Source organism: Colletes latitarsis, chromosome 1 (assembly GCF_051014445.1).
Source record: "Colletes latitarsis isolate SP2378_abdomen chromosome 1, iyColLati1, whole genome shotgun sequence".
Lineage (NCBI taxonomy): Eukaryota > Metazoa > Arthropoda > Insecta > Hymenoptera > Colletidae > Colletes > Colletes latitarsis.
In genome coordinates this window covers 36,127,999-36,153,676 of record NC_135134.1, presented here as the reverse complement: position 1 = coordinate 36,153,676, position 25,678 = coordinate 36,127,999, and the positions used below count along the sequence as shown (strand labels likewise).

The 25,678-nt window shown below is 31.5% G+C and overlaps 1 protein-coding gene across 1 annotated transcript in view; it reads right to left on the bottom strand.

The window, feature by feature from the left end:
* Positions 1–25,678, bottom strand: part of LOC143343082 (uncharacterized) — a 200,262-nt gene that overhangs the window by 4,662 nt on the left and 169,922 nt on the right. The window contains exons 2-6 of the mRNA XM_076767625.1: positions 11,190–11,375; positions 9,786–9,933; positions 8,457–8,733; positions 3,911–4,154; positions 742–879 (exon numbers count right to left, since the gene is read on the bottom strand). Of these exons, the coding sequence (XP_076623740.1) occupies positions 742–879; positions 3,911–4,154; positions 8,457–8,733; positions 9,786–9,933; positions 11,190–11,375 (993 nt within the window). The remainder of the gene's footprint in view (positions 1–741; positions 880–3,910; positions 4,155–8,456; positions 8,734–9,785; positions 9,934–11,189; positions 11,376–25,678) is intronic.

The window sequence follows — 25,678 nt, the reverse complement described above, 5'->3', positions numbered from 1 at the left end:
ATTATTTTTTTAATATTATATTGCCGAGCCTTAAGAATCAACATAATGTTTAATGTGTTAATGAGAATTAATACAATTAAAACCAATTCTTTTTCTTAAGAGTATCATTCGTACTAAAAACAAAATGATTTAAAGATATAAGCTCCTTTTATAACTTTTAAAACATTGATATACATATCTTTTTTTTGTAAATCAGGTAAAATTGTATAAAAGTTAGCTTGTTTTTGTTTGTTAAATTAAGTATAATTTTATTTACTTATCGAGTTTCAAATATATATATATTTAAATAAAAAATCTTCGCAGGCTCATTTACATAGAATGTTGCAGTAAATTAAAATATATTTGTTCAGCAAGTTGGGATGTAAAATTATTTGCATTGTTAACATGATAGATTTTAGTGAATTTGAAGTATATTAACCCACGCTCAACGAACTCCGGGTACATTTAGACACATGCAGACTATTTCTTTTAAAATAGAATCCTTTAGATTTATAGAAAGACAGCTTTTTAAAATCCGTATTACCTCGAATAATAAATTAAAAAATTAAAAATTTGCGATAGAATTTAATTAATGAAAATATTCAAAATACGTCATGCAGATTTTAGCATTCATGAAGTTTGAAAATCATTCGAGAAAATTGACTAATGTTAAATGAAATTTATATCCTTCATTTTTACTTCATATGTACAATTTTTTTCTGATTGTTTTCTTTTTTTTTGTAGTGAGTCGTGTTTAATTACCAGAAATTGGAACTCCAATTGCGATCGGTATGGCTTGGGAACACTGCACGAAACCCCAAGTTCTTGCAAAGTTCCTCGCTCTCACTCTCTCGTATGTATACATTTTGAGGCTGTAGTGGTAACCGCCGCAGAAGATACCTGCAGGAAATGTACATTTTACTTTTCTCTAAAAGAATTAATATTTATACGTTAACAACGAAAATTTTAGACTGTTTTACATTATTTATATCAATGACGGCTCGTGAAATTTTATAATGGTGAGACCTACGACATTAGAGACATATTTAATTCAGGTCTAAAAGATGCTCCAATGCTTTGATTTCAATTTTTCCTGTAAAATTGTATTCTCTTGAAAATTGTATACTTTGGAAATATTTTACTCAATTCATTTTATTAAGCATTTTTAAATTTTACGAAGAAATAGAACCACACAAGTGTAAGATGCCCCAATGCTTTGATTTCAATTTTTTCTAGTAAAATTGTATACTCTTGTAAATTGTATACTCTGGAAATATTTTACTCAATTCTTTTTATTAAGCATTTTTAAATTTTACGAAGAAATAGAACCACACAAGTGTAAGATGCCCCAATGCTTTGATTTCAATTTTTTCCAGTAAAATTGTATACTCTTGAAAATTGTGTACTCTGGAAATATTTTATTCAATTCTTTTCATTATTCATTTTTAAATTAAATGAAGAAATAGAACCACACAATATGAACCTGATGAAAACGACAAATAACAGCTGTAACAACGTTAATTTCACTAATTTATTATCTTGGGTTGCAAAGCTATCATTTCAAATTACCAAAAAGAAATTACGCTTACTCACAATTTTCATTATACAGGGTGTTCGGCCACATTTGGGAAAAATTTTAATGGGAGATTCTTGAGGCCAAAATGAGACGAAAATCAAGAATATCAATTCCGTGATTGAGGCTTCGTTAAAAAGTTATTAAAAAATTTCAAATTATTCTGAAAAAATTATTTTTGGTTGCGGAGGTCAATTATAATCATTTTTGGTGACTAGACATACCCCCGAAATCCTACACATTATCGAGAAAAAAAATCGAGTAGGTACTGAATTTTTTAGGCGAAATTAAAAAATTTTTAAATCATTATAAAAAAATTATTTTTGGTTACAGGAGTCAATTACAATCATTTTTGGTCAATACATATACCCTTGAAATCCTGCGCACTTTCCAGGAAAAAATTCTTTAACGAAAATATAATTTCTGACCAGAAATGCTTCCTCGAAATTTCATGCAAATGTTTAAAATATCATAACTTCTGAACGGATTGGAGGATTTTAATGTTTATAAAGGCAAACAACACATATTGTAGTGAAGAATATGTAGAAATTCCAAGAAAATTCGAAAAGTTGCTCCTTAACACCGTGAAGTGAGAAAGACCCCATAAAAATGGTTCAAACTTTAAACGACCATAACTCCTACAATAGTGAGTGTATCTCATTGAAAGTTTTTTCTGAAGTAGTGGTCAAGGTTACCTATAGAAAAGTATCAGATAACTTTTCCGTACAACGTCAAACAAATTTATTAAAAATAAAAAACGAATTTTTAAGAAAAATCGACGGGTGCTAAAATTTTTTGGCGAGAAAAAAAAATTTCAAATCGTTCTAACAAAATTATTTTTAGCTAGGGGAATCAATTGAAATCATTTTTGGTGAATAGACACACCCTCGAAATCCTACGCATTTTCGAGAAAAAAATTCTGAAAGGTGGACATATTTTTCGACAAAATTAAAAAATTTCAAATCGTTCTGGAAAAATTATTTTTGGTTGTGGCGGTCAATTACAATCATTTTTGTTAAATACACATACCTCCAAAATCCTATCTACTTTCGAGAAAAAAATTCGAGTAGGTACTAAATTTTTTAGACGAAATTAAAAAATTTCAAATCATACTAAAAAAATTATATTTAATTACAGGGGGCAATTACAATCATTTTTGGTCATTATACATACCCCAAAATCCTACGCATTTTCGAGAAAAAAATTGTTTACCAAAAATCTAATGTGAGGCCAGAAATGCTTCCCTAAAATTCCATGCATATCTTTAAAACGTCATAACTTCTGAACGGATTGGACGATTTTAATGTTTAAAAAAGCAAATTACACGTATTTTAGTGTAGAATATGTAGAAATTCCAGAAATATTCGAAAAGTTGTTTCTTGACTCCGGGAAATAAGAGAAACCCCATAAAGATGGTCCAATTTTCAAACGTCCATAACTCCTACAATAGCGAATATATTTCAATGAAACTTTTTTCTGAAGTGGTGCTCATAGATACCTACAAAAAAGTATTAGACAACTTTTCTGTAGGCCGCCAAACAAAATTACTAAAAATCAAAAACGAATTTTTAGGAAAAATCGACAGGGGGTAGGTGCCTAAATTTTTCGGCGAAAAAAAAAATTTCAAATCGTTCTGGAAAAATTATTTTTGGTTGTGGCGGTCAATTACAATCATTTTTGGTCAATACACATGCCCTCAAATTCCTAAGCACTTTCGAGGAAGAAATTCTTTACCGAAAATATATTATGAGGTCGAAAATATTTCTATAACGAAGCCTCAATCAACAAATTAGTATCCTTAATTTTCGTCTTATTTTGGCCTCTAGAATCTCCCATTCAAATTTTTCCCAGAGATGGCCGAACACCCTGTATATCTCTCCCACTTAATCCTTGTATACATGTAGATCATGGCTTAGTGTGATTTGCATTGAATGCAACCCAGGAGATGAGTAATACTGATGCATTAATATGTACTATCTAAGATTTTAGGCGATTGATTACGAATTATCAGTTCTTCGAAGACCTTATTACAAAGAAACTGAAGTCAAACGATGTTTACAAGGTTGGACACTTGAGATCCACTAGCAGAATTATTGAATAAAAGATATAAATTTTAAATTGGCAAAGTTTAGTTTTATTTTACTGGAGTGTACCTTATTACACTCAGTATATAATTTACTGGTCTGTATCCTTATTAGTAACTTCTCCAGAAAGACGACGAGGATTATGAAAACCTCAAATCTTTGACTAGTGTCAGACAATAATATTTGCCCGTATTGGTAATTTACGTTTACGAAATTGTAGATGGATCTTTTTATCGTTTGATATTTTCAATGTTAACAAGAGTGTATATTCTACCATAAATCCACGCAAACATGACGTATCCGTGATAATTTCCTCGAACGGCGGTGAGGGCCAGGATGCAGAGTCCGCATACGAACACTGCTGCTTGCGTCAGATACTGTCGTGCTATCCTGCATTCCACGCTGCGATGGACCACCAGGAGTCCAAAGGCTACGCAACCAACGGTCCAGGCCAAACCCAAGTACGCCTGGAGCAAGATCACCGTGTCACCCAGACCTTCTTCCTCGGCTTGATGTGCCTGCGATCGAATAACACCAGTTAGAACTTGATTCGAGAGATTAAGTTTAATCTGATTCAATTTACAAGGGAAGAACAGGAACTATCCGACTTTGATTTTAACGTGCTTTTACAGAATGATAGTAGGGCGATCCCTTTTGATCCCTTAGATGTAGATATTCAATACTTTTTAAGGTATAAATAATTAAAATGGGACGATTATAAGGTCTGTGTAACCCTTGTCTTGTTTTCTAAAAATCTAATTATCTAATTAGGAACCAACAATCAGTCTTTTTCGCATTATAATAAGAGTTCCTCTGTTGGGGCAGGGCGCACAATTCAGGCAATGACACGAACTATCCGGCTTCGATTTTAACGTGCTTTTACAGAATGACAGTAGGGCGATTTCTTTTGGCGTATGCAAAATCTTAGACATAGATACTCAATACTTTTTAAGTTATAAATAATTAAAGTGGGTCAATTATAAGTTCTGTGTAACCCTATCTATTCACAGGATATCTTGTGAAATTTAATATTAATTCAATTCGTAAATTTTTCTATATATTATGCAATAGATTGAATTGTTTGTATGTGAGTTTCATTCGACTCTGGCGAATGCAATTCTCCTAATTGTTGCAGTATTGTAGCATTAATGAACTCCAACTTGGTACATATTTTCTTTCAATACAAAAATTGTATTGTATTGAAACAAAAACTTATCAACTGAATTTTTTGTGTATTTCTGTATTGAAAGAAAATATGTACCAAGTTGGAGTTCATCGATGTTACAATAGTGTAACAATTAGGAGAATTGACACCAGAGTCGAATGAAACTCACATACAAACAATTCAATATATGGACCGTTTATTTTGAAAGTGGTGTAAGTCCTTTTTTTAAAAAAAATGAGATATGATGTGATTTATGCTTAATTTAGTGTAAACTTTTTGTTTATAACTAGTTAGTATTTAATATCTTAAAAAATGCTAATGCTTTGTTCAATTTAAAATTTGCCGGTAAAAGAAATTACGTAACCATTGATTATGAAAGTGGTGTAAGTCCATTTTCCATATTTATGTTATTGCATATAGTGATACGTGTACTGGGCAAAATCGAAATTTACAAATGGCGTTGATGTGGTTGAGGGTTGTTCAGTCTTTGGAAAATAACATTGAGGTAATTGATTATCAATTTTTACTCTCCGGACATTCGTATCTTCCAAACGATGCAGATTTTGGTATTTATTACGAAAAAAGAATTTCCTGGACACACCACAGGATTATTATGACGTTATAAACCAATGTAGACGACATAATAAATTTATTTTACACGAAATGAAACGAGAGAATTTCGTTTCAACAAAAAATCTACAAAACACAATTAAAAAACAGATAAGAAGAAACACTAATGGAGGAAAAGTAAATTGGTTGCAAATATGTTGGATGAGATTCTGCAAAACTGCACCGTATACTATTTCATATAAAACATCAATGGAGGACACAGAATTTAAGACTCTAAATTTATCAGCTACATGTCGGGGAAGACCGCTAAAATTTGAAAAAATCGCCCTGGCGCCTTTGTATCACGATACCAAGCCTATTACATACGAAAAATATAAGGATATGCAGCAGCTATTACCTTATATACCTCCTGTGCATCATGAATATTTCAAAACACTGCCACATGAAGAGCATAAATAATTAATAATACCAATATCTTGTGTTAAGTTTAACAATATAGAAATATAATTAACGTTCAAAATAAAAAATGCTAATCCTATTTTATTTCTTGTTATTATTTATAAACAAAATTGGATTAATATGACATATATTTTAAGTGATATTTGTTATTTCAAAATTGAAATTAAATGATATTTACAATTGACTAATTATGAAAGTGGTGCAAGTCCATTTGCAGCCTGGAAATTGTACATTATTTTAGTTAAATTCGCCTAAAAGAAATTTATATAATTAAATTACATATTGATAAATTAGTACAAACATTCCCAGACTTCACATAATTAACCTATATTTTTTAATTGTCAGATCTGCTAACATTCAATTTTCTCGAAACAAAAGTAAATGGACTTGCACCACTTTCAAAATAAACGGTCCATATTGTATAATATATAGAAAAATTTATGAACTGAATTAATATTAAATTTTACGATACATCCTGTGAATAGATGGGATTATACAAATTTATAATGATTCCATTTTAATTATACATATCTTAAAAAGTGTTGAGTATCTACACTTAATATTGTAGGAGATTTGTATTGAATATTTGTGCCACGCTGTAGTTTTGTTAAATGTTAATTCATGTGCAAAAGGTTGGGGAGTGTTTTGTTCGAGAAGGAATGGGTAACGAGGGACAGCGAGAAAACGAGGAGTTGGAAACGAGTGATCGTGAAAGAGAGACGTGATTATAAGTTGTGTTGCCAATTAATGTGATTTGAATTTGCGTTGTTAATTGTTAATTGCTAATTTGTGTGTTCCTAATTCGTTTATTCAAATTATATTCTTTGTATATTTGTTCCTCAAATATATTTTCTCCGTTAAATCCTACAATATTTTAGTATTGTTCAATTTTGTGACACGCGTATTGCTCTACCGTAGGGGAACCCCCAAGTAAAGCTGGCCAGTCGGTCGCGGGGAATTCCCGTGCTTGTGTATTACTATCGAAACAGTTTTATAAAACATCTCTTCTTCGCTACCTTTATAATTTCGCTGTACGGTTTATTAGACCTAAATAAATTACATTTTATATTATTAGGTCGTCAAGTATGAAATGGAGCAAAAATGCACATAATTGAATTCGATTTTTTTCCAATAAAAACTTTTTATTTTTAATCAAAGTATGCACCTATATTATCGATACACTTTTGCCATTTTAGAGGTAACTCATTTATCCCTTTGCTGTGGAAGCCTGGATCACGGGAGTCGATGACCTTTTGAAACACCATTTTGACAGCCTGTGCGGAATTGAATTTTTTTCCAGATAAAAAGTTGTTTAAATTTTGAAAGAAATGATAGTCAGTGGGGGCAAGGTCTGGCGAGTACGGTGGGTGACGGAGAGTTTCCAACTTCAACTCCTATAGCTTTGACACGGTCATTCGTGCGGCATGTGGTCGAGCGTTGTCGTGCAGGAGGATTGGAGTCATCCGATTAACTAATTTTGGCTGTTTAATCGCAAGATTTCTCATCATTTCGTTTAGATGATAACAGTATACATCCGCTGTGATCGATTGGCCAGGTTCCATAAAGCTGTGGTGGATGACACCTGAGCCAGACCACCAAACAGTGACCATCAGCTTCTTCTGGTGGATGTCTCGTTTCGCACAGTGTTTTGGTGGTTCATCTTTGTTCAACCATTGCGATGAACGCTTACGATTATCGTACATGATCCATTTTTCATCACACGTAACAATTCGATTGAGAAATGGTTCGGCTTTGTTGCGAGGAAGAAGAGAAAGACATGCGTCGAGTCTTCGTTCCTTCTGTGTATCGGTCAATTCATGCGGTATTCACTTGTCCAGCTTTTTCACTTTACCGATTTGTGCTAAATGAGTCAAGATTGTTTGCTTTGATACATTGCACATTAATGATAATTCACGTGCACTTTGGCTGGGATTCGCTTCCACAGTGGCTTTCAGGACGTCATTATCCACCTGAGTCTTGGGTCGACCACGTGGTTCATTAGACAGATCGAAATCTCCCGAACAAAATTTTTTAACCCAACGAGCTACAGTCGCGTTTGTAGCCACTTGAATACTGAACACACTATTGATATTGGCGACTGCCTGCCGTGTTGTGGCTCCACGGTGGAACTCATACTTCATCAACACACGAATTTCGCTGATTTCCATGGTCTCACTTAATTGCCTATACAAAAAAAACTATTGCAAATTTTTTCAAACTGAAATATGAGTTAGAAAGAGGAAAAGATGTACCTTTCACACGAAAAACAAATTATGCCAAAATACAGCGTCTAAATGAGGTTGTGTGCGATTGAAGTAAATAACATGAAGTTTGTTCCATTTCATACTTGACAATCTAATATTGTCAGACCACAAATTTCGTAAGAGAGTTAATGGAAAATGAAAGTAAAATGATCGATCTATTCGAATGTTATAAAAGGGAAAAAGAAATGACTCAACAAAGAATTGCAATCTTATTTTAAAATTAATCGAACACAGAAAACAACGAAATAAGAGTTTAGAGATTTTTCAGTGAGCTCTAAGAGGGGTAAATGGAATATTTCTCGAACGTAAAGTATGTTTTTGGACAAGATAAACTTCCTCGAGTAGCATTATGGATTTTTTACCAAATAAAAAATTGGAGTGTTGATCCCGAAGGCGGATATTCCAGTAGACACCAACAGTATCCTGACGGTTTTGCTTTTCAGTGTGCTGAAGTCGAAGAACGGTGGCCTGTCGTCCGTCTTATTTTTATCCTTAATCTTACGCTTTTGATTTTTTAGATGCAAGATCGCTCTGCGCTGTGGATGATACAGGGATGCGCTTCGATAAAAAGTGCCCAAGATAAAAGTGAGAAAAACTACACCGGTCACCGCCTGAAGACCCAAACGCCAACCTATTTTGCTGGAAAGAGAAGCAACAAACATTTTTATGGATTTAAATCTTGAGGGAACTCGATCTTCTAATTTAACACCCGCTTGATGGGTCAATTTTGACTTGTAAAAATCCGAGGCTGAGTTAATTTTTATTTGTATTATTTTATGTCAGAAATTAAATAAATATAATTAGAGCTGGTTTCTCATCGCAGCTTTGTACTCATTTATATTTGAACTTCGTAACTAGATGTTCTTTTCATTACAATCGTGAGTTCCTAGTGTTACTTAAAAAAAGAAAAATCTTGAAGAATATAGTTTCAAAATATCAGGGTAAAAATCTAATGAGAAAGTTAATTTTTAGAATTATACATAAAGAATTGTACTAAAGATAAAACATTCAAACCACAATTTTAGAATACTATTACTAAGCGTTACGATACATTAAAATGTCGTAAAAAAAGAAAAAACTGAAAGACGATTTTCGTAAACAAAAAAAGTGTCTATATTTTTGTTATCTTTAGAAAGAGCATTTATAAATTAATATTCCTTACTTTTATATTAATATTCAGAAATTGTAAGCGACGATTTATTTTTCAACAGGACTAAATGTTAACAACGCGTTATTAAATGAAATTATTATAAAAATTATTATAAAAAGTTCATTGAAAATTTTATAAAATAACGTTTTTACGAACAGCGGACTCCGAATCCATTTTGACTCAAACTTGAACTTTATTACTTCACATTCTAGTATAAAGTTTTTGATTTAATTTTTGCGTTATTATATTTGTAAAATTCTTTATTTATTACAATCATTAATTTCACAAGCTTAATTGTTGTTTATTAATAATGTTGTTTATTAAACAATCATAACTTCAAATAGACTTGACGTTGATTGTTAATCCAATCACTACTTAATGTCAATGCTTTATAATTAATCAAGCATTTAAAACAACATTCACTGATCTGACTAATTGTATGGAATCACTGAAACTTTCACATTTTCGGTAACATATAACGATGTTCCGTTGTGAAATTAAGCTTCGCGATAATTAGTGTTTTAAAGGCATTAACGTGTACCTAATCGCTCCTTTTATAAAAGCCGACATTACAGCAATACCAAGGCCACTACCGGACACAATGAAAATCTCGACCAGCTCTCTTCTTCTCTTGAAATATTGCGCAACCATCAGCGTGCTGCAATCTCTCGTTATTCCGACCCCTATTCCTGCGTAAAATAATTAAATCCAGAGGAATAAGTTATTTATTTCGTTGCTGAAACGAGAAAATTAAATATTAGTGTTAAAAGAACTAGTTTATTGTTTTGGAAATGATTTTTATAAAGTGAAACAATTAAATATATTATCATTGACAACAATGTCTAATTAATAATTTATGTAACTGATAAGATTAAATTTGAGTGATATAAATTAAATTTATAGTATGAAAGCTCTTTTAATATGCTCAAAAGCCACCCTCTCTCAATAAGATATTTATTTCGTTGCTGAAACGAGTAAATGAGATATTAGCGTTAAAAGAACTAGTTTATTGTTTAGGAAATATTTTTATAAAGTGAAACAATTAAACATATTTTCATTGACAACAATGTCTAATTAATAATTTATGTAATTGATAAGATTAAATTTGAGTGATATAAATTAAATTTATAGTATGAAAGCTCTTCCAATATACTCAAAAGCCACCCTCTCTCAAGCGTGCAGTCATTTTAACGTCCCTCTGAAAGACTAACATCCCCTGGGGCGTTTCAGCCTTCACGTTAGAAATTGCTGCTCTAAAGCATGTAAATCTTATCTTTGTAACCGTCCAACAAAGTTGCTTCTTTCAATGTCTCTACGATTGGAAATGATGCGTGAGAAATGGCAAAAGTTGAATCATAATTGCTGACTGTGGATGAACGCAAAAAGTGACAATGCTAATAGAATAACTCAAAGTTACTAATTCAACGTATCGTATAATTTATAATCGATTGTCATCAATTATTTAATGCTTTAATACTTAATTTGTATTGATTCGTAGGAAAATAATAACACGTTATATTACGAACAGGATTCCATTAAGAGTGACATGTTAATATATTTAAATATTTTTAATAAAATTAAAACCGATGCATTTCATTTTTTCTGTATAAGGCATTTCGATTTTTTAGGAATAGTATGTAAGGTTGAGTATTTGAATACAATAAAAAAAGAAATTCATAATAATATCTAACTCAAAAATGTTTGGTCTTTTAAAAAACATTTAAAATACATTAGACTGTTTCTTCTATTTTACCAGTTAAATAGAATAAATAAGAATGTGTAAATTACTTGTACCACAAATATTTACTCTGTAGAATGAATCCGTTAATTAAGGAAACAGTTTTAATAAATCCGAACGTTTCCTTTATTTTTCTCTCGCGTAAACAGGAACGACTGGGCACAGACTCTGGTGTTTATTTGTTATTGTGGTTGTGTTCTAGCTTACCAACAACGGTGCCGTAGCTGAAAAACAACTGGTGGAATTGCGAGGCGAACGAAGTGAAGAGACAACCGAGTGCAGTAACGAGGCCACCCAAAACGGCCGTGAGTCTAGTGCTCTTCCTCCGACAAAACGCTATAGTTACAGGTGAAACCAGCAAAGCAACCCCCGTCGACATTGCACCTAACCATCCTGTGAAAAAAAACAATAGTTTCTTAATTCTTTCATCGACCAAATACCAATTAACATTTATAATATCTTATACGAATAAGGAGCAAGTATGTAATTCATTAGGTATCGTTCCTAATAACTAGACTTTTTGTTAATAGAATTATTGAACTGGGAGCTTTGCAGAAGGTTGTCCCAACCCTTAAATATAATAAATCGTATCTTACTTTGAGTATTTCTTATATTTTTGCATATTAAGTGCATTCTGTAGTTTTTTGAGATATAAATGCATAAACATCCACAGTCGATTTGTATTCTTATAAATGTAATGGAATCGAATACTTTTTATTTGTTTTTACGCGGGAGAAATTATACTTTTACGATTATATTTTTATTTGCATATAAAGAATAAAATTAATAGATTAATAGAACTATTGAACTGGGAGCTTTGTAGAGAGTTGTCCCAACTCTTAAATATAATAATTCATATCTTGCTTCAAGTATTTCTTATATTTTTGCGTATTAAATGCATTCTGTAATTTTTTTATATTATATTTTTATTTACATATAAAGAATAGAATTAATAGATTAATAGAATTATTGAACTGGGAGCTTTGTAGAGAGTTGTCTCAACCCTTAAATATAATAAATCGTATCTTGCTTCAAGTATTTTTTATATTTTCGCATATTAAGTGCATTCTGTAATTTTTTTATATTATATTTTTATTCACACATAATATATTTTTTTTTAATTTAAATATTTAATTACGTATATAATTACTATTCTAATTTTATGAACGGTATTTATTAAATGTTAATAATCGTGAAACATTCTCTACAACAGGAATTGTTCATAATAAAAGTGAGAAATCAACGGATCCAATATTTTAGCTGACGCCAGTTTTCCGATTTCGTTTCTCATATTGTCTTTCTTATTTTTCTGTTTCTCTTTTTCAGAGATCTGGTTATTTATCTAATGGACTACGTATTTAAATTCGTCATAAATGTCTTGTACCAGGGTCGGGGGAATGGATCAGAATTTATGACGTTCCCTTGAAACCACGCGTATAACGTATTCATTCCATAGAATTTCCGGTGATAAAGCTGTTTCGATGTTCGACAACCCTTATAAATTGATCGCTATCGTAATATGTATAGCTTAGAGATCCTTTCCCTTTTCATATTGATTGGCAGATTTCCTCGGGGAGTCTACTCCTGATCGATGAGACACCAAACGATCGAGATACCGAATACTATAATTCGATGTTTCGATTGGAAAGCACAGAAGCATGGAGAGACATTGATAAATATTAATTTAACGAAGATGGTGTGTTTTTATTGAAACTTCGATCAAAATGGCAGGTCAAATATTCTGTTCAGGATTGGTAAAGTGGCTGGGATTATGAGAACGTGACTTCTTCACTATTTTTGAAATTAGGAATTTTCCTGCAGATATGCAGCAATATTGTTTTTAATTAAATTAGAATTAGACTACCTGTATACTTATTAAATTATGGTAAAGAAGAAATTTATCCAAATATATAATGCAAACCTATTTTAAATATTTATTTTGTACAATACATTTTGAGTAAATTCGGACGTTTCTTTTATCTTAACACTAAAATTGAATAAAAAAGAAATTAATAATAAAAGGCCTGTTGGTTTTTCTCTTCTGAAAGAGAAAGTTTTCTTTATGTGACAAAAACCATCGACGCGCATGTTGCGTTACGCGTCTCGAAATACAAGTCAAGAGGGTGCAACTGTGTCCCTAGCCCGAGTCTGACTGCTTTGAAAAACGATATTTGTTTAATCTAACGGTTTAAGGGATGATAATATTTGTTTTCCTTCAAATTATACGTTAGATACAACATTGTAATTAATAAAAACCGCATTTTTAGAAACAAATCCAATAAAGAAAACTGATCATTCTTGGTTGACCCGAAAAATTTGAGCGTTAAGGGGTTAAGAAAAAATATGCGACATAAAAGAAAAAGAAATCTTACGTATAAACTTCAAAATACAATTTTCTATACATATAATGTAAAAATTAAAAGTACGTTACCTCGTACAAGAGAAAAAGTAAATGATATATTTGACCGGCCATGGTAGGAATGGGTATATTTATGTCGCATATTTTTTCTAAAAGCATGAATTTTAAAATTTGTACAAAAATATTCAATACTTTTACTCTAAATATACATACTTAGTACTTTAACTTCATACAGAAAATTTACAAACCAAGTCGAAGTTTTTAAAGTCGAACATACAACGCCTTTGAAAACGAATTTTGTTTCAAGTCAATATCATAGTTAATTTCGGAGAAAACAATTATTTACGAAAAAATGCTGGGTAATAATTACGAAAATATCCTGTACACAAATTTGAAGTGTCGGTAGGATTAGTGTTAAGGAATGTTAATTTGAGTTGAAGTATAATCAAGAACATGAACAAATTTATCATCTATCGCTAGATCTCTAACTCTCGGCTCTTTCCTAACTTTTATAGGGCTGTTACTACAAAGTTATATTTAATATTCTAGTTTGTTTGTACATTACCTTAGGAGATCATTCTACTTATTTAATATAACCATAAATATTTATAAATAAATTTCAAGATTCTTAAATGGAAACGAAACGTCAATGAATGATAAAGTTTATGTTGGTTTTTCTCTTCTAAAAGAGAAAGTTTTCTTTATGTGACAAAAACCATCGACGCGTATGTTTCGAAATACAAGTCAAGAGGGTGCAGCTGTGTCCCTTCTTTGGCTTGTTTAGACAAAGTATAGGACCGATTGGGTCTGAGGGTACGGGACGAATTTTTCGTCACTGACCTATTCATTCTGTATGTTCCTTTCTAGTGTTTCCAATAAAAGCTTAGTTAAAAGTTATTCCTTTTTTATAATTGTTTTTTTTTTATTTTAGCACCTATTTCCAATTGGGCCAAATATTCAATTTAGGATTGAAAAAGCGACTATTGTCGAATGAAGAAATTTTCTGCACATTTGTTGCAATATCGACTTATAATTGATTTATTAAATAAAGCAGAAACACATCATGTAAAAATTTTTCGTTACCCTCCGGGTCTAAAATTGACCAATTTTTACCATTGTCCTTTTCTTCTATCTTCAATAGGAACAGAGTACAGTTTCTAAACTCATTCTGTATACAGTTTCTTCCAAGTTCAATCATTCGTTTAGATGCAATCGTATTTTTTGAATAGTCAAATTGTAAGTAGAGCGTTTTAAAATAAAAATTTATATTAAAGTCCAAGTTAGAATACTTTCAAGAAGTAAAGAAGTAAAAATTCAGATCTAAAGTTACGTAGAGTCGTATAGGGTTAAACACGATGGAGAAAGCGTTCTTGTCTGAACTTTATTTCTTCTTAGATATAACAAAAAAATGGATATTTACGGTGCAATTACTCCTTGTATTCCTCTTCGTGTGTCACTGACAGGTACTCGCTTGCAAATATACAGGGTGTTCGGCCACCCCTGGGAAAAATTTTAATGGGAGATTCTAGAGGCCAAAATAAGACGAAAATCAAGAATACTAATTTGTTGATGGAGATTTCGTTAAAAAGTTATTAACGTTTAAAGTTCCACCCATACTGAATAATTTTTTAGAAAGTGGGTAGGATTTCGGAGGTAGGTCTATTCACCAAAAATTATTGTAATTGACAACTGCAACCGAAAATAATTTTTCCAGAACGATTTGAAATTTTTTAATTTTGTCGAAAAATTTCACACCTTCCCGAATTTTTTTTCTAGAAAATGAGTAGGATTTCAGGGGTATGTCTAATTACCAAAAATGATGGTGATTGAATCCTCTAGTTAAAAATAATTTTTTCAGAATAATTTGAAATTCTTTTTATTGCCGAAAAATTTCAGCAGCACCCCCCTTGTCGATTTTTCTTAAAAATTCGTTTTTCATTTTTGATAATTTTATTTGACGCCCTACAGAAAAGTTGTCTAATACTTTTCTGTAGGTACCTATGAGCTCTACTTCAGAAAAAAGTTTCATTGAAATATATTCGCTATTATAGGCGTTATGGCTGTTTGAAAATTGGACCATTTTAATGGTGTTTTTCTCATTTTGCGGGGTCATGGACCAACTTTTCGAATATTTTTGCGATTTGTACATGTTCTCCACCAAAATACGCGTAATTTGCTTTTTTATACATTAAAATCGTCCAATCCGTTCAGAAGTTATGGTGTTTTAAAGATTCGCATGAAATTTATGGGAAGCATTTCTGGCCTAAAATTATATTTTCGGTAAGGAATTTTTTTCTCGAAAATGGTTGGGATTTCGAGGGTATGTCTACTGACCAAAAATGATTATAATTGACTCCCGCGACCGAAAATAATTTTTCCAGATCGATTTGAAACTTTTTAATTTAATTGTTAATAACTTTTTAACGAAGTCTCTATCAACAAATTGGTATTCTTGATTTTCGTCTTATTTTGGCCTCTAGAATTCTGCATTAAAATTTTTCCCAGGTGTGACCGAACACCCTGTATTATAAGCAGGTAAATTAAGATATTAAAGACTTGAAAAGACCTTTACCTGTTACGATACCTCTAAAAATGGCTTTCTAAAAATGGCGATACTAGATAAAATATTTCTTCGTACGGCCCTGACTATGGTCTAAGGCCTTTAGCTGCTCGTATTTCTGTCAATTCATTTGTTTCGGGAGCTGAAACGTGTAAACTTTGACACCCACTCGAGTTTACGACCTCGCTATATTGTGGCCCGGACTATACAAATAAATATGTACACCATAATTGTCGACCTAACCCAGACCTAACCCAGACCTAAACTGGACCTGTTGCGATGTATGGATACTTTTTTCAACAGGAGATAATGATAAACAATTCTTTCTCAAAATTCGACATACCATTTATGTTATATGACATAACATGATAGTGTACTTCAGTAGAAAATGTCTAGGTAAAAGACGATAAACAAGTTTTACGTTAGAAGAATATGAAATATAAAGTTTGATTTGTTTCATGGATAAGTTCTATAAAGTTTTTTAGAGTTAAATCGATATTATATATTAATACAAATTCCATATAATACAAATCATGTAAATCATGTCAACTAGAAAAATGTCAAAAAAAAAACTTTGGCTACTAATGAAATTACTTCACTTGATACAATTACGCGGCACGGATTATGTTAAGATTTTACTGCACAGTATATTATTTTAATTGTATATGTTTTATTTATAAAAACTAATGAGAAGACAATAGGCGGTACGACACGTGTTACAGTACATTACAGACTGATCGAAAAATCAATACATGATCCAACAGGTGGCGATCGATTACCTGCTCTACTTTATCGACGCAAGTGAGATTTACGATTAAGTTTTGTCTTGTTACTCCTGACAGATTATAAATTCGTTTCCTAACAAAGTTGTAAAACAAACATCATTAGAATAAAATAATTGGTTTCAACAACAATCATCTAATTTAAAACAAACGTTTTCCATTGCTTCATAAGAAAGTGTTGCTGGTAGAAGATCAAAGAAAAGTCTTCGAGTGCAAATTATATTAATTATATATTTATAGATAGTTAGTCTCAATTAGAGATCCGTGGGGACATAGGAATTTCACCAAAGCAAAAATTAATTAGTAGGTAATGATCTTTGAAATTTTAACTCGTTAGAATCGTTGTTTGGTCCATTGTGCGATCGTCCAAGTCGATTTTCCACGACCGATCGGTGTTCTGAAGATTCCTATTAATATCAGTAACGTTACTAAACAGAAGTTGACTTTAGATCGAGGTTAAGACCGTTTTAATTACAGTCGGTATGAGCAGGCCGATTAGTCGGCCGCTCACGATGAAGTCGAGTCGTTTAATTAATTTTCACTGTTCCAACGATCGAAGACGCGGACGATGAGTGGGCTCGTCGATCAACCGTCCACGGAATATGCCTTCCATCGTAAAAGATATTTACCAGATTAGGTTCTTCGGATAATGGGGATTTCGAACGAGACGAAAACTGGTTATTAATCTTGCAATTTTTTCGATTATAATGAATAAAGTTTCTTTAGACTGTTGAATTTGAAAGATGTTTTTGGTGTAAAAAATTTTTTTAAACTCCTTTCTTATCGAAATATTAAACAGTCGCAGTTAAAAATATTTGTTCGAACTTTTGTGCATATTGAACGACGAATAGTCGATTTGTGAAAATAATTTTACTCTTTGAAAACCGTTTGAGAACTTCAGTCGTGTTACTTTGATTGCAAATATGTGTGATAATTTCTATAATATTTTTCTATGGGATAGATGTAAGAAATTTTACTATTTTGTCGGGAAATATTAGGGGTAGCAAACAGATCTCAAACTCAGCTCCATACAGAATTCCTTCCATAGTGTTGGCACCTAGATGGCACAAATGCTAGAATTTCGACTTTTAAAAACAGCAGATGTCTCTTGACTATTAAATCCGGTAATTACCGTAAGGACTATACAAAAAATGCTCTATAATCTACAATGCTTGATATTTATCTCTCCAAATTTAACAGTACATTCTTAAATATATATACTTTCAAACAATTAAATGAAAAAAAAATTGACTTTTTTTGAGGTCTCACATGAGACTGCCATCTTAAAGATAGTACAGCGTTCCCTTTTGATATCCATAAAATATCAGCCATAAATACTCTATAGTTTTTAAAATATAAATAGTTAAAATTAGTTTGATTTTTACTTGTTTTGATTTTAACATATTTTTGCACAACGATAGAAGAATGTTCCCTTTTGACATCTGTAAAATATTAGCTATAGATACTCTACAGTTTTTAAGATAAACATAAATAATTAAAATTATCCTAGGCCAAAATCGATACCTTTGAAACAAAACATCGATGAGATTATTAATCGCTGACGCCAGAAGTTACATTCAGTAACTTACACTGACTATAAAGAACGTGAATTGTATTATTGTTATACGACTTGGTAAATATTCTTTTAAGTGTTATTATATTTTTTACATTTATTGAAGTGATTACCACAGAAATGTATTTTTTAACACTAGAATTATCGAACTGGTTAAAATGATTTGTAATTTCTAATAAAAATTGTAAAAAATTTACTCGACTGGGTTTTTGAAAATTTTACAGTGGTTTTCTATAAGAGAGTGAATAAACATTTATTTCCATTGCATTGTACATTTCTTCAAGTATCTGTCATTTTAATTCCTTTGGTACAAATAAATACATCATAATTGCCGATAGTTTTAGTGTTAAAAAGTTGTTGTCTCCTATTGCCTGACACTATATTTATAAAATAGATAGAAAACAAAGGAAGAATTTAAGAAAGAAGGCAGTATTATAAATCAACCAAGCAAGGAAAATATTAAATAGTTGCAATTAAAAATATTTGTTCGAACTTTTGTGCATATTGAACGACGAATAGTCGATTTACGAAAATAATTTTACTCTTTTAAAACCGTTTGAGAACTGCAGTTGTGTTACTTTGATTGCAAATATGTGTGATAATTTCTATAATATTTTTCTATGGGATAGATGTAAGAAATTTTACTATTTTGTCGGGAAATATTAGGGGTAGCAAACATATCTCTTGTCAAACATGGGATGTAAGGGGTCTTTTTTACATAATACATATAACATGCACACCGTCAGACTACTTCTTTTATACCTTTCTTTGGCCTAAACCTCCACAAGGAAATTAATAGAGGAAGAAAGGAGACTCTGCTGAGAGTTTTACCTGCTCGTAACAATACCTCATTTATCAAAATTACTGGAAGGTTTCCTCTAAGCCAGTTGTAGTTTCAAAGGAAAAATAAAAAGAAAAAATATCTTTCCCATTATTTTCAGTTGAGAAAAATAATGTGTGTACTAAAAATGGTAGTGAATATGTGGCTTTCTAGACCAGAAAACTCTCTTAAAGTAGAATATCAGTGAGCATCATTCGCGCAACAAATCGACCGAAAATAAACGGGCGAATTCATTCTGGATTTGCAAATTTCAAGGAGCAGGTCCGGAGTATATTGTTGTGGCCATTATGTATCGTTTCCCATACAGTGGGTTTCTAGCCACCCTTGTCATCGATCAGGATTAAGGGGGTAGTTTCATGCGTACGTTGCAAAATTTAACCATTTTTATTAATTTTTTTCAACTAAATGTTACATCTAACGCTACAATTTATTTTCACAATTTACTTAACTATCCTTTGGGAATACAAAATAAATTTTTCAATAATTTTGATTGACTTTTCATATTTTTATTACGCAAACATGTGTTTAAACACTGGCGTAGGTGATTGCAGCTCTCAAGGTTGACTAAATCAAAAAATCAAAAAGATTTTTATTCGGTAGGTTTCCTGTTATCGCCCGTAGCAAAATAATTAATTTATGTTGAAAATTGGCAAAATGGCGAAAGCTTAAATTAAAAATTACAAAATTTTGTCATTTTTTCCGCAACTTTTTAATAAAAGTATATGATATACTCATTATAAAAATATAATTTTGGTACGGGTGAGAGCTATTAGTATGTGGAACAACGTGTAAAAATTTCAGAACAATCGAACGTATAGTTTTTGAGATTTTATCTACGCCAATTAAGAAAATTACATTTTGAGAGAAACGCATTTAAAGTCTGTAAGATCATACTAATCAATCTCAGCTCCATACAGAATTCCTTCCAGAGTGTTGGCACCCAGATGGCATAAACGTTAGAATTTCAACTTTTAAAAACAACAGATGTCTCTTGACCCTGTCGTAAACTTTTCGAAAAAGTAATGTCTGGGCTGTACAAAAAATGTTCTATAATCCACAATACTTGACATTTATCTCTCAAAATTTAACAGTACATTCTTAAATACATATATTTTGCAGAAATGAAATAGAAAAAGTTGATTTTTTTGAGGTCACACATGAAACTGCCCCCTTAATCTCCTCTAGAGAGAATTTTGAGGAAAATTACTTGCAGTCGTAGAGAAGACCAATGACTGTAGTAACATTGTAAATATCTCAAAATATACAATAAATATTAACACAAGTTTCATGTATATAATGTAAAATGACACTTCGAACACGTTCATCTATCATGCGTAGATAGGACGATATTAAATAACTGTATAACGAAGGAAATAACCTTTCGACATCCGAAAGTTAACTTACTACTTTAACCCTTTGCACTCCGAATTATATTTCAATTTTGTCACCAGCAGCTCCCAATGCTTTTGAATGTCTTATTTGAAATTTACGTTAACTACAAAATAGGGCAGTTTAAACAAATTCAATTAAGTATCTGTTTTATTTACACTATTGTTGTATTCTGTAATTTTCAAATGTATGATATCTCTTTGGTTTAGACTTGGAAAAATGTCGAAAAAGAGGGACTCGACAAAGAAGCTTCTGAGATAAAAACTGATGTTAAACAAAGGGTTAAAATTGCAATTAAATGCCCCTTTAGCTTTAAGCCTTCTTTCTTGTTTTAAATCTTCAATTTGGTGTTTCATACAGAAATGCTGATCGTTACAGAGCATTCATCAGCGTGTCATTAACGAAAATTTATAATTAAAGTTTATAAGTGCAGTCGGGGACAATTGTAACACCGGTAATCAAGGTATAAATATATCAAAATATTTAAAAGAAAAGAGGAAGAAGACAAAGAATATTATTACATTGCATGTAAGGAATCCTATAGCACAAGTAAACCTAATAAAAAATGGGTTCAATGTTGTAATTGTCAAGATCGTATGAGAAATGCACTGATGAAAACATTTGTGACGCCTAATAAAAGTTTCACCTTTTTATGTATCAAAACATTAATTTTCTTTTTTTCGTTATAGTTTCTCCTAATATCTTCATTTTCTAAAATTGAACTGTAATTAATAACTCAGATATTCATTAACACATAACAAAATAACTGTAATTCAATAATCCCAGATAAGGAGGTAACGTGTTCGTACTGTCGTGTAAGTGCAATTGTTTTTCTGTAATCTTATTCTAAAGTTCAAGTGTTTCGATGGTTATCGATTTACCCTATTGGATTCTACGCTCCTTCGAAACCGGAAGACGAATAAGAGGGAGAGTGAATTGGCGAAAGCGGAGGTCATCGACCATGAAAATCGCAAGCTTGTTTACCTAGCGTCTCTATTCAAACAGGAAGCTCGAATGTCTCGGAGGACTACCCCCAACAAATGTAGTCGAAGACGTATAATCGAAAACTCGCAAGGCCATGATATTCGTTCTCTAGAATGGCCATGGACCTCCTTCTTTTTCTTTCGAACACCTCAGACGTAGCTTCGAGAGAAGAAGAATCGACTTCTTCGATTTTCAGTGATACAAAGGTAGCTGGGGAGTAAAACTCCATTAAAGTGAGACGAATCAATTTCCTTTCTTTTAACACTTTTCCAACAGCACGTTTTTTCGAAACTATACGCAGAAACGTGGATTTATTTAAACTTTTATAACTGCTAGAATATGGAAATATTGAGAACATGAAATTTTTATAATAATACTCGACTTGTCTCTAATCATGAACAAAGTTTCTTGAAATATCAAATTAAATTTAGCTCTTGATGAATATAAAATATACATGGCTTTATAAAATTATCGAACGAGACTATGTTGTGTATAATTTTATCATTGTTACTGGAAATTATTTTTTCTTAATAAAAAAATTCATAGAATAACTTTTTTTTAAATGTAAATAAGGAATCTTGTGTCGTGTACTTAATCGAAATTCGACTTGCATAATTTTTTATTATGAATTCACTGTTTATATAAAGTTAAACTTTTGATTTAGAGTAAGCCACTGACAGAAATCAATAGGAGTAAGACTTGACGATTGCACAGGTCAAAGGACTAGTCTTCCACAGTCAGTTCACGTTTGGGAATAATTTACTGCATCGTTTGAATACACAGATCAGATAAATACTATTGACCTCCTATGTTCTGCAATGGAAAATCCGTTGTTATCCGTTTCATGTTGCGTTCAATATTTGCTTATATCTTTGGAACAAACCATTTATAAGCAACCTTCGTATCACATTTTTCTCTTACTTCCATTTATAGAATATGTTTCCATATGGTTGGAACAACTGTCGAAACGTTATGTGATTTATATTACATCATCAGAATTGAATTTTATATCAAGTTAGATAAACATTTTTGCTATTTTCTCCAGTAAAAAAGGAAATGTGACAAAATAAATAGTTAAAAAGTAAAAAGTGTTCTTTTTTCTTTGCTTATTGCAGGCGTAAAGTTAAAAAAAAGTTATTTTTCTGTGAATAACATTTTTTGAATACAAATATAATTCCTCTATTAAAAAGTTAAATCAGAATAATTCTAAAAATGCTGTGATTTGTGTGTTTAAAAAAATATTCTATTGATTATTAGTCACTATTTTCGATTAAAATATAATTAGGTTAATCATTTTGTATTTTATTTCCATATTATTTACCTGACTCAAACATCTTTAATAATGTTTGGAAAGATCCATTTTAAGGTACTTTCAATGTGTTTTTAATAATATTATATATACTTGATACACGCAAGCTTTAAATGCAATTTCGTCATTCTTGAATTTTGTTTTATTTGTATTTATAAAATCCAAACCAGCAGATTGTAATCAACAACTTGCACACAAAATATATACAGTAATATTAAGGTTCCATCAGAGACGAGATTTAGATTTATTTGTAAACAAACGTTCATTTAAGTTTCATTTGTATATTCATAAATTACAATTTATTAATAGGTTGTTTTTTAAATCAACATCCTGGTGAACGAATCTAAAACACAAAAAAGAAATATAAGGGTGACGAAATTCCGTTTAAAACTTGTGTGTATCAAGTATATGTAATATTATTAAAAACATATTGAAGTACTTTGAAATGGAACTTTATAGATATTATTAAAAATGTTCGAACGAACGTAAAATTTGTATTCGTGAATAAAATTGTCCAACTTTGGTTTCCACGAAGTGGTATATTGCCTTAAAATATCAAAAGGTTCCTCCCACTCCTAATCCAAGCGGTGGTCCACATAAACGAAGACTAAGGAGGGAAAGTGGAGCTCGTTAGCGAGTCAAAGTGGCAGCCAGTGAAAGGAACTCGAATCGCGAACAAAAACAAAACAAGTCGTAACAGGCGAAGTCGCGTTTACGGAAAGAATAATAACGTGTGACGGCTGCGATACCAGTTTTCGGCGCATTTCGTGAATAATAATAACGAGCCTGCTCCAACTTTTAACTCGCATCAGCGTTAGTTCTGTGAAACGTTAAAAGAATGGTTACAGTGATCGTTTCGTGAGCGTAAAACTGCTCGTAGGGGCAGAGTTTCTTTTCCTTTTGCCGCATAAAATATTCAAACGGTATCCGCCATCGTATTTTCGTTGGTTGCCAAGGTCTGCCGCGAACTGAACTCCTCTTGAATCCCTTTGTTTGTAACGGTACGGACCGTTTGCCATAAATTCAACAGTTACGGCCAAGAATGCGTAAACAATATAAGGGAATGTCACCTAGATTCGTATACTTTCGGTACAATTAATCGTGAAAATTGGTTGTCTCTATGCGAGATGCGTAAATCAGCGTTGTTAGAATAGGTTAGAATTTTCTATAGTTTCTCTGTGGGCCACCATTTTAGACCACTGGTTATTTTAGAATAATCTTAACTATTAACTAAATCAATACAAAATGATTCAGAAAGCGCCATTTCTTAGTCAAAAGTAAATTTTACCTTTACCTTTGAAGTTCAAAATATTACTTCTTTCAATAATAAATATTTATTGGGATAATAATTAATTTATATGTCTAAATATATACTGGGACAAACCCAGAGCGATGTTCATCTTAAGAATTATCATAATATTGCTCAAAGAGACAAACATATAGATGAACATAATATTTAATAATTTTCAGTAATTTATTACGAAATTTTTCAATCAACGTCGTACACTATCAACACTTTAATAGAATTCTTAAATACTATATAAATATACAGGGTGTTCGGCTATCCCTGGGAAAAATTTTAATGGGAGATTTTAGAGACCAAAATAAGACGAAAATCAAGAATATCAATTTTGTTGATTGAGGCTTCGTTAAAAAGTTGTTAACGTTTAAAGCTTCGCCTGTAGAACGGCAGTCTGTGAGTAGACCTTACATCCAATGTATTTTTTCTGCCCATTTTTCGGGGCTCTAGAGCTCCATTAATACGCATTGTTTGAATTTTCAATTATTAAAATCCTTGAATCCGTCCAGAAGTTATAATTTTTTAAACATGCGCATGAAATTTTGGAGAAACATTTCTGGCCACACAGTATATTTTCGGTAAAGAATTTTTTTCTGGAAACTGAAAAGGATTTCGGGATGTGTATTCACCGAAAATGCTTGTAATTGACTTCCGCAATCGAAAATAATTTTTTTAGAATGATTTAAAATTTTCTATTCCGCCGAAAAATTTAAGCACCAACCACCTGTCGATTTTTCTTAAAAATTCGTTTTTTATTTTTAATAAATTTGGTTGGCGCTGTACAGAAAAGTTGTCTAATACTTTTGTGTAGGTACCCATGAGCTCTGTTTCAAAAAAAAATTTCAATGAGATACCTTTACTATTGTAGGAGTTATGGCCGTTTGACAATTGGGCCATTTTTATAGGGTTTTTCTTACTTTACGGGGTCAAGTAACAACTTTTATAACATTGCTAGAATTTCTACATATTTTTCACTAAAATACGCGTTGCTTGGATTTTGAATCATTAAAATCCTTGAATCCGTCCAGAAGTTATAATTTTTTAAACATTTCAGGCCATACAGTATATTTTTGGAAAAGAATTTTTTCCTCGAAACTGCGTAGGATTTTGAGGGTATGTCTATCCACCAAAAATGATTATAATTGACCCATGCAACTGAAAATATTTTTTCCAGAACGATTTGAAATTTTTGCATTTCAGCGAAAAATTTCAGCACTTTCTCGAATTTTTTTCTGGAAACTGAGTAGGATTTCGGGGGTATGTGTATTCACCAAAAATGCTTGCAATTAACTCCCGCAACCGAAAATAATTTTTTTAGAATGATTTAAAATTTTTTTTTTCGCCGAAAAATTTAAGCATCTACCCCCTGTCCATTTTTCTTAAACATTCGTTTTCTATTTTTGATAATTTTATTTGACGCCCTACAGAAAAGTTGTCTAATACTTTTCTGTAGGTACCCATGAGCTCTACTTCAGAAAAAAGTTTCATTGAAATATATTCACTATCGTAGGAGTTATGGTTGTTTGAAAATTGGATCATTTTTATAGGGTTTTTCTCATTTTAGGGGGTCAAGGAACGACTTTTCGAATATTTTTAGAA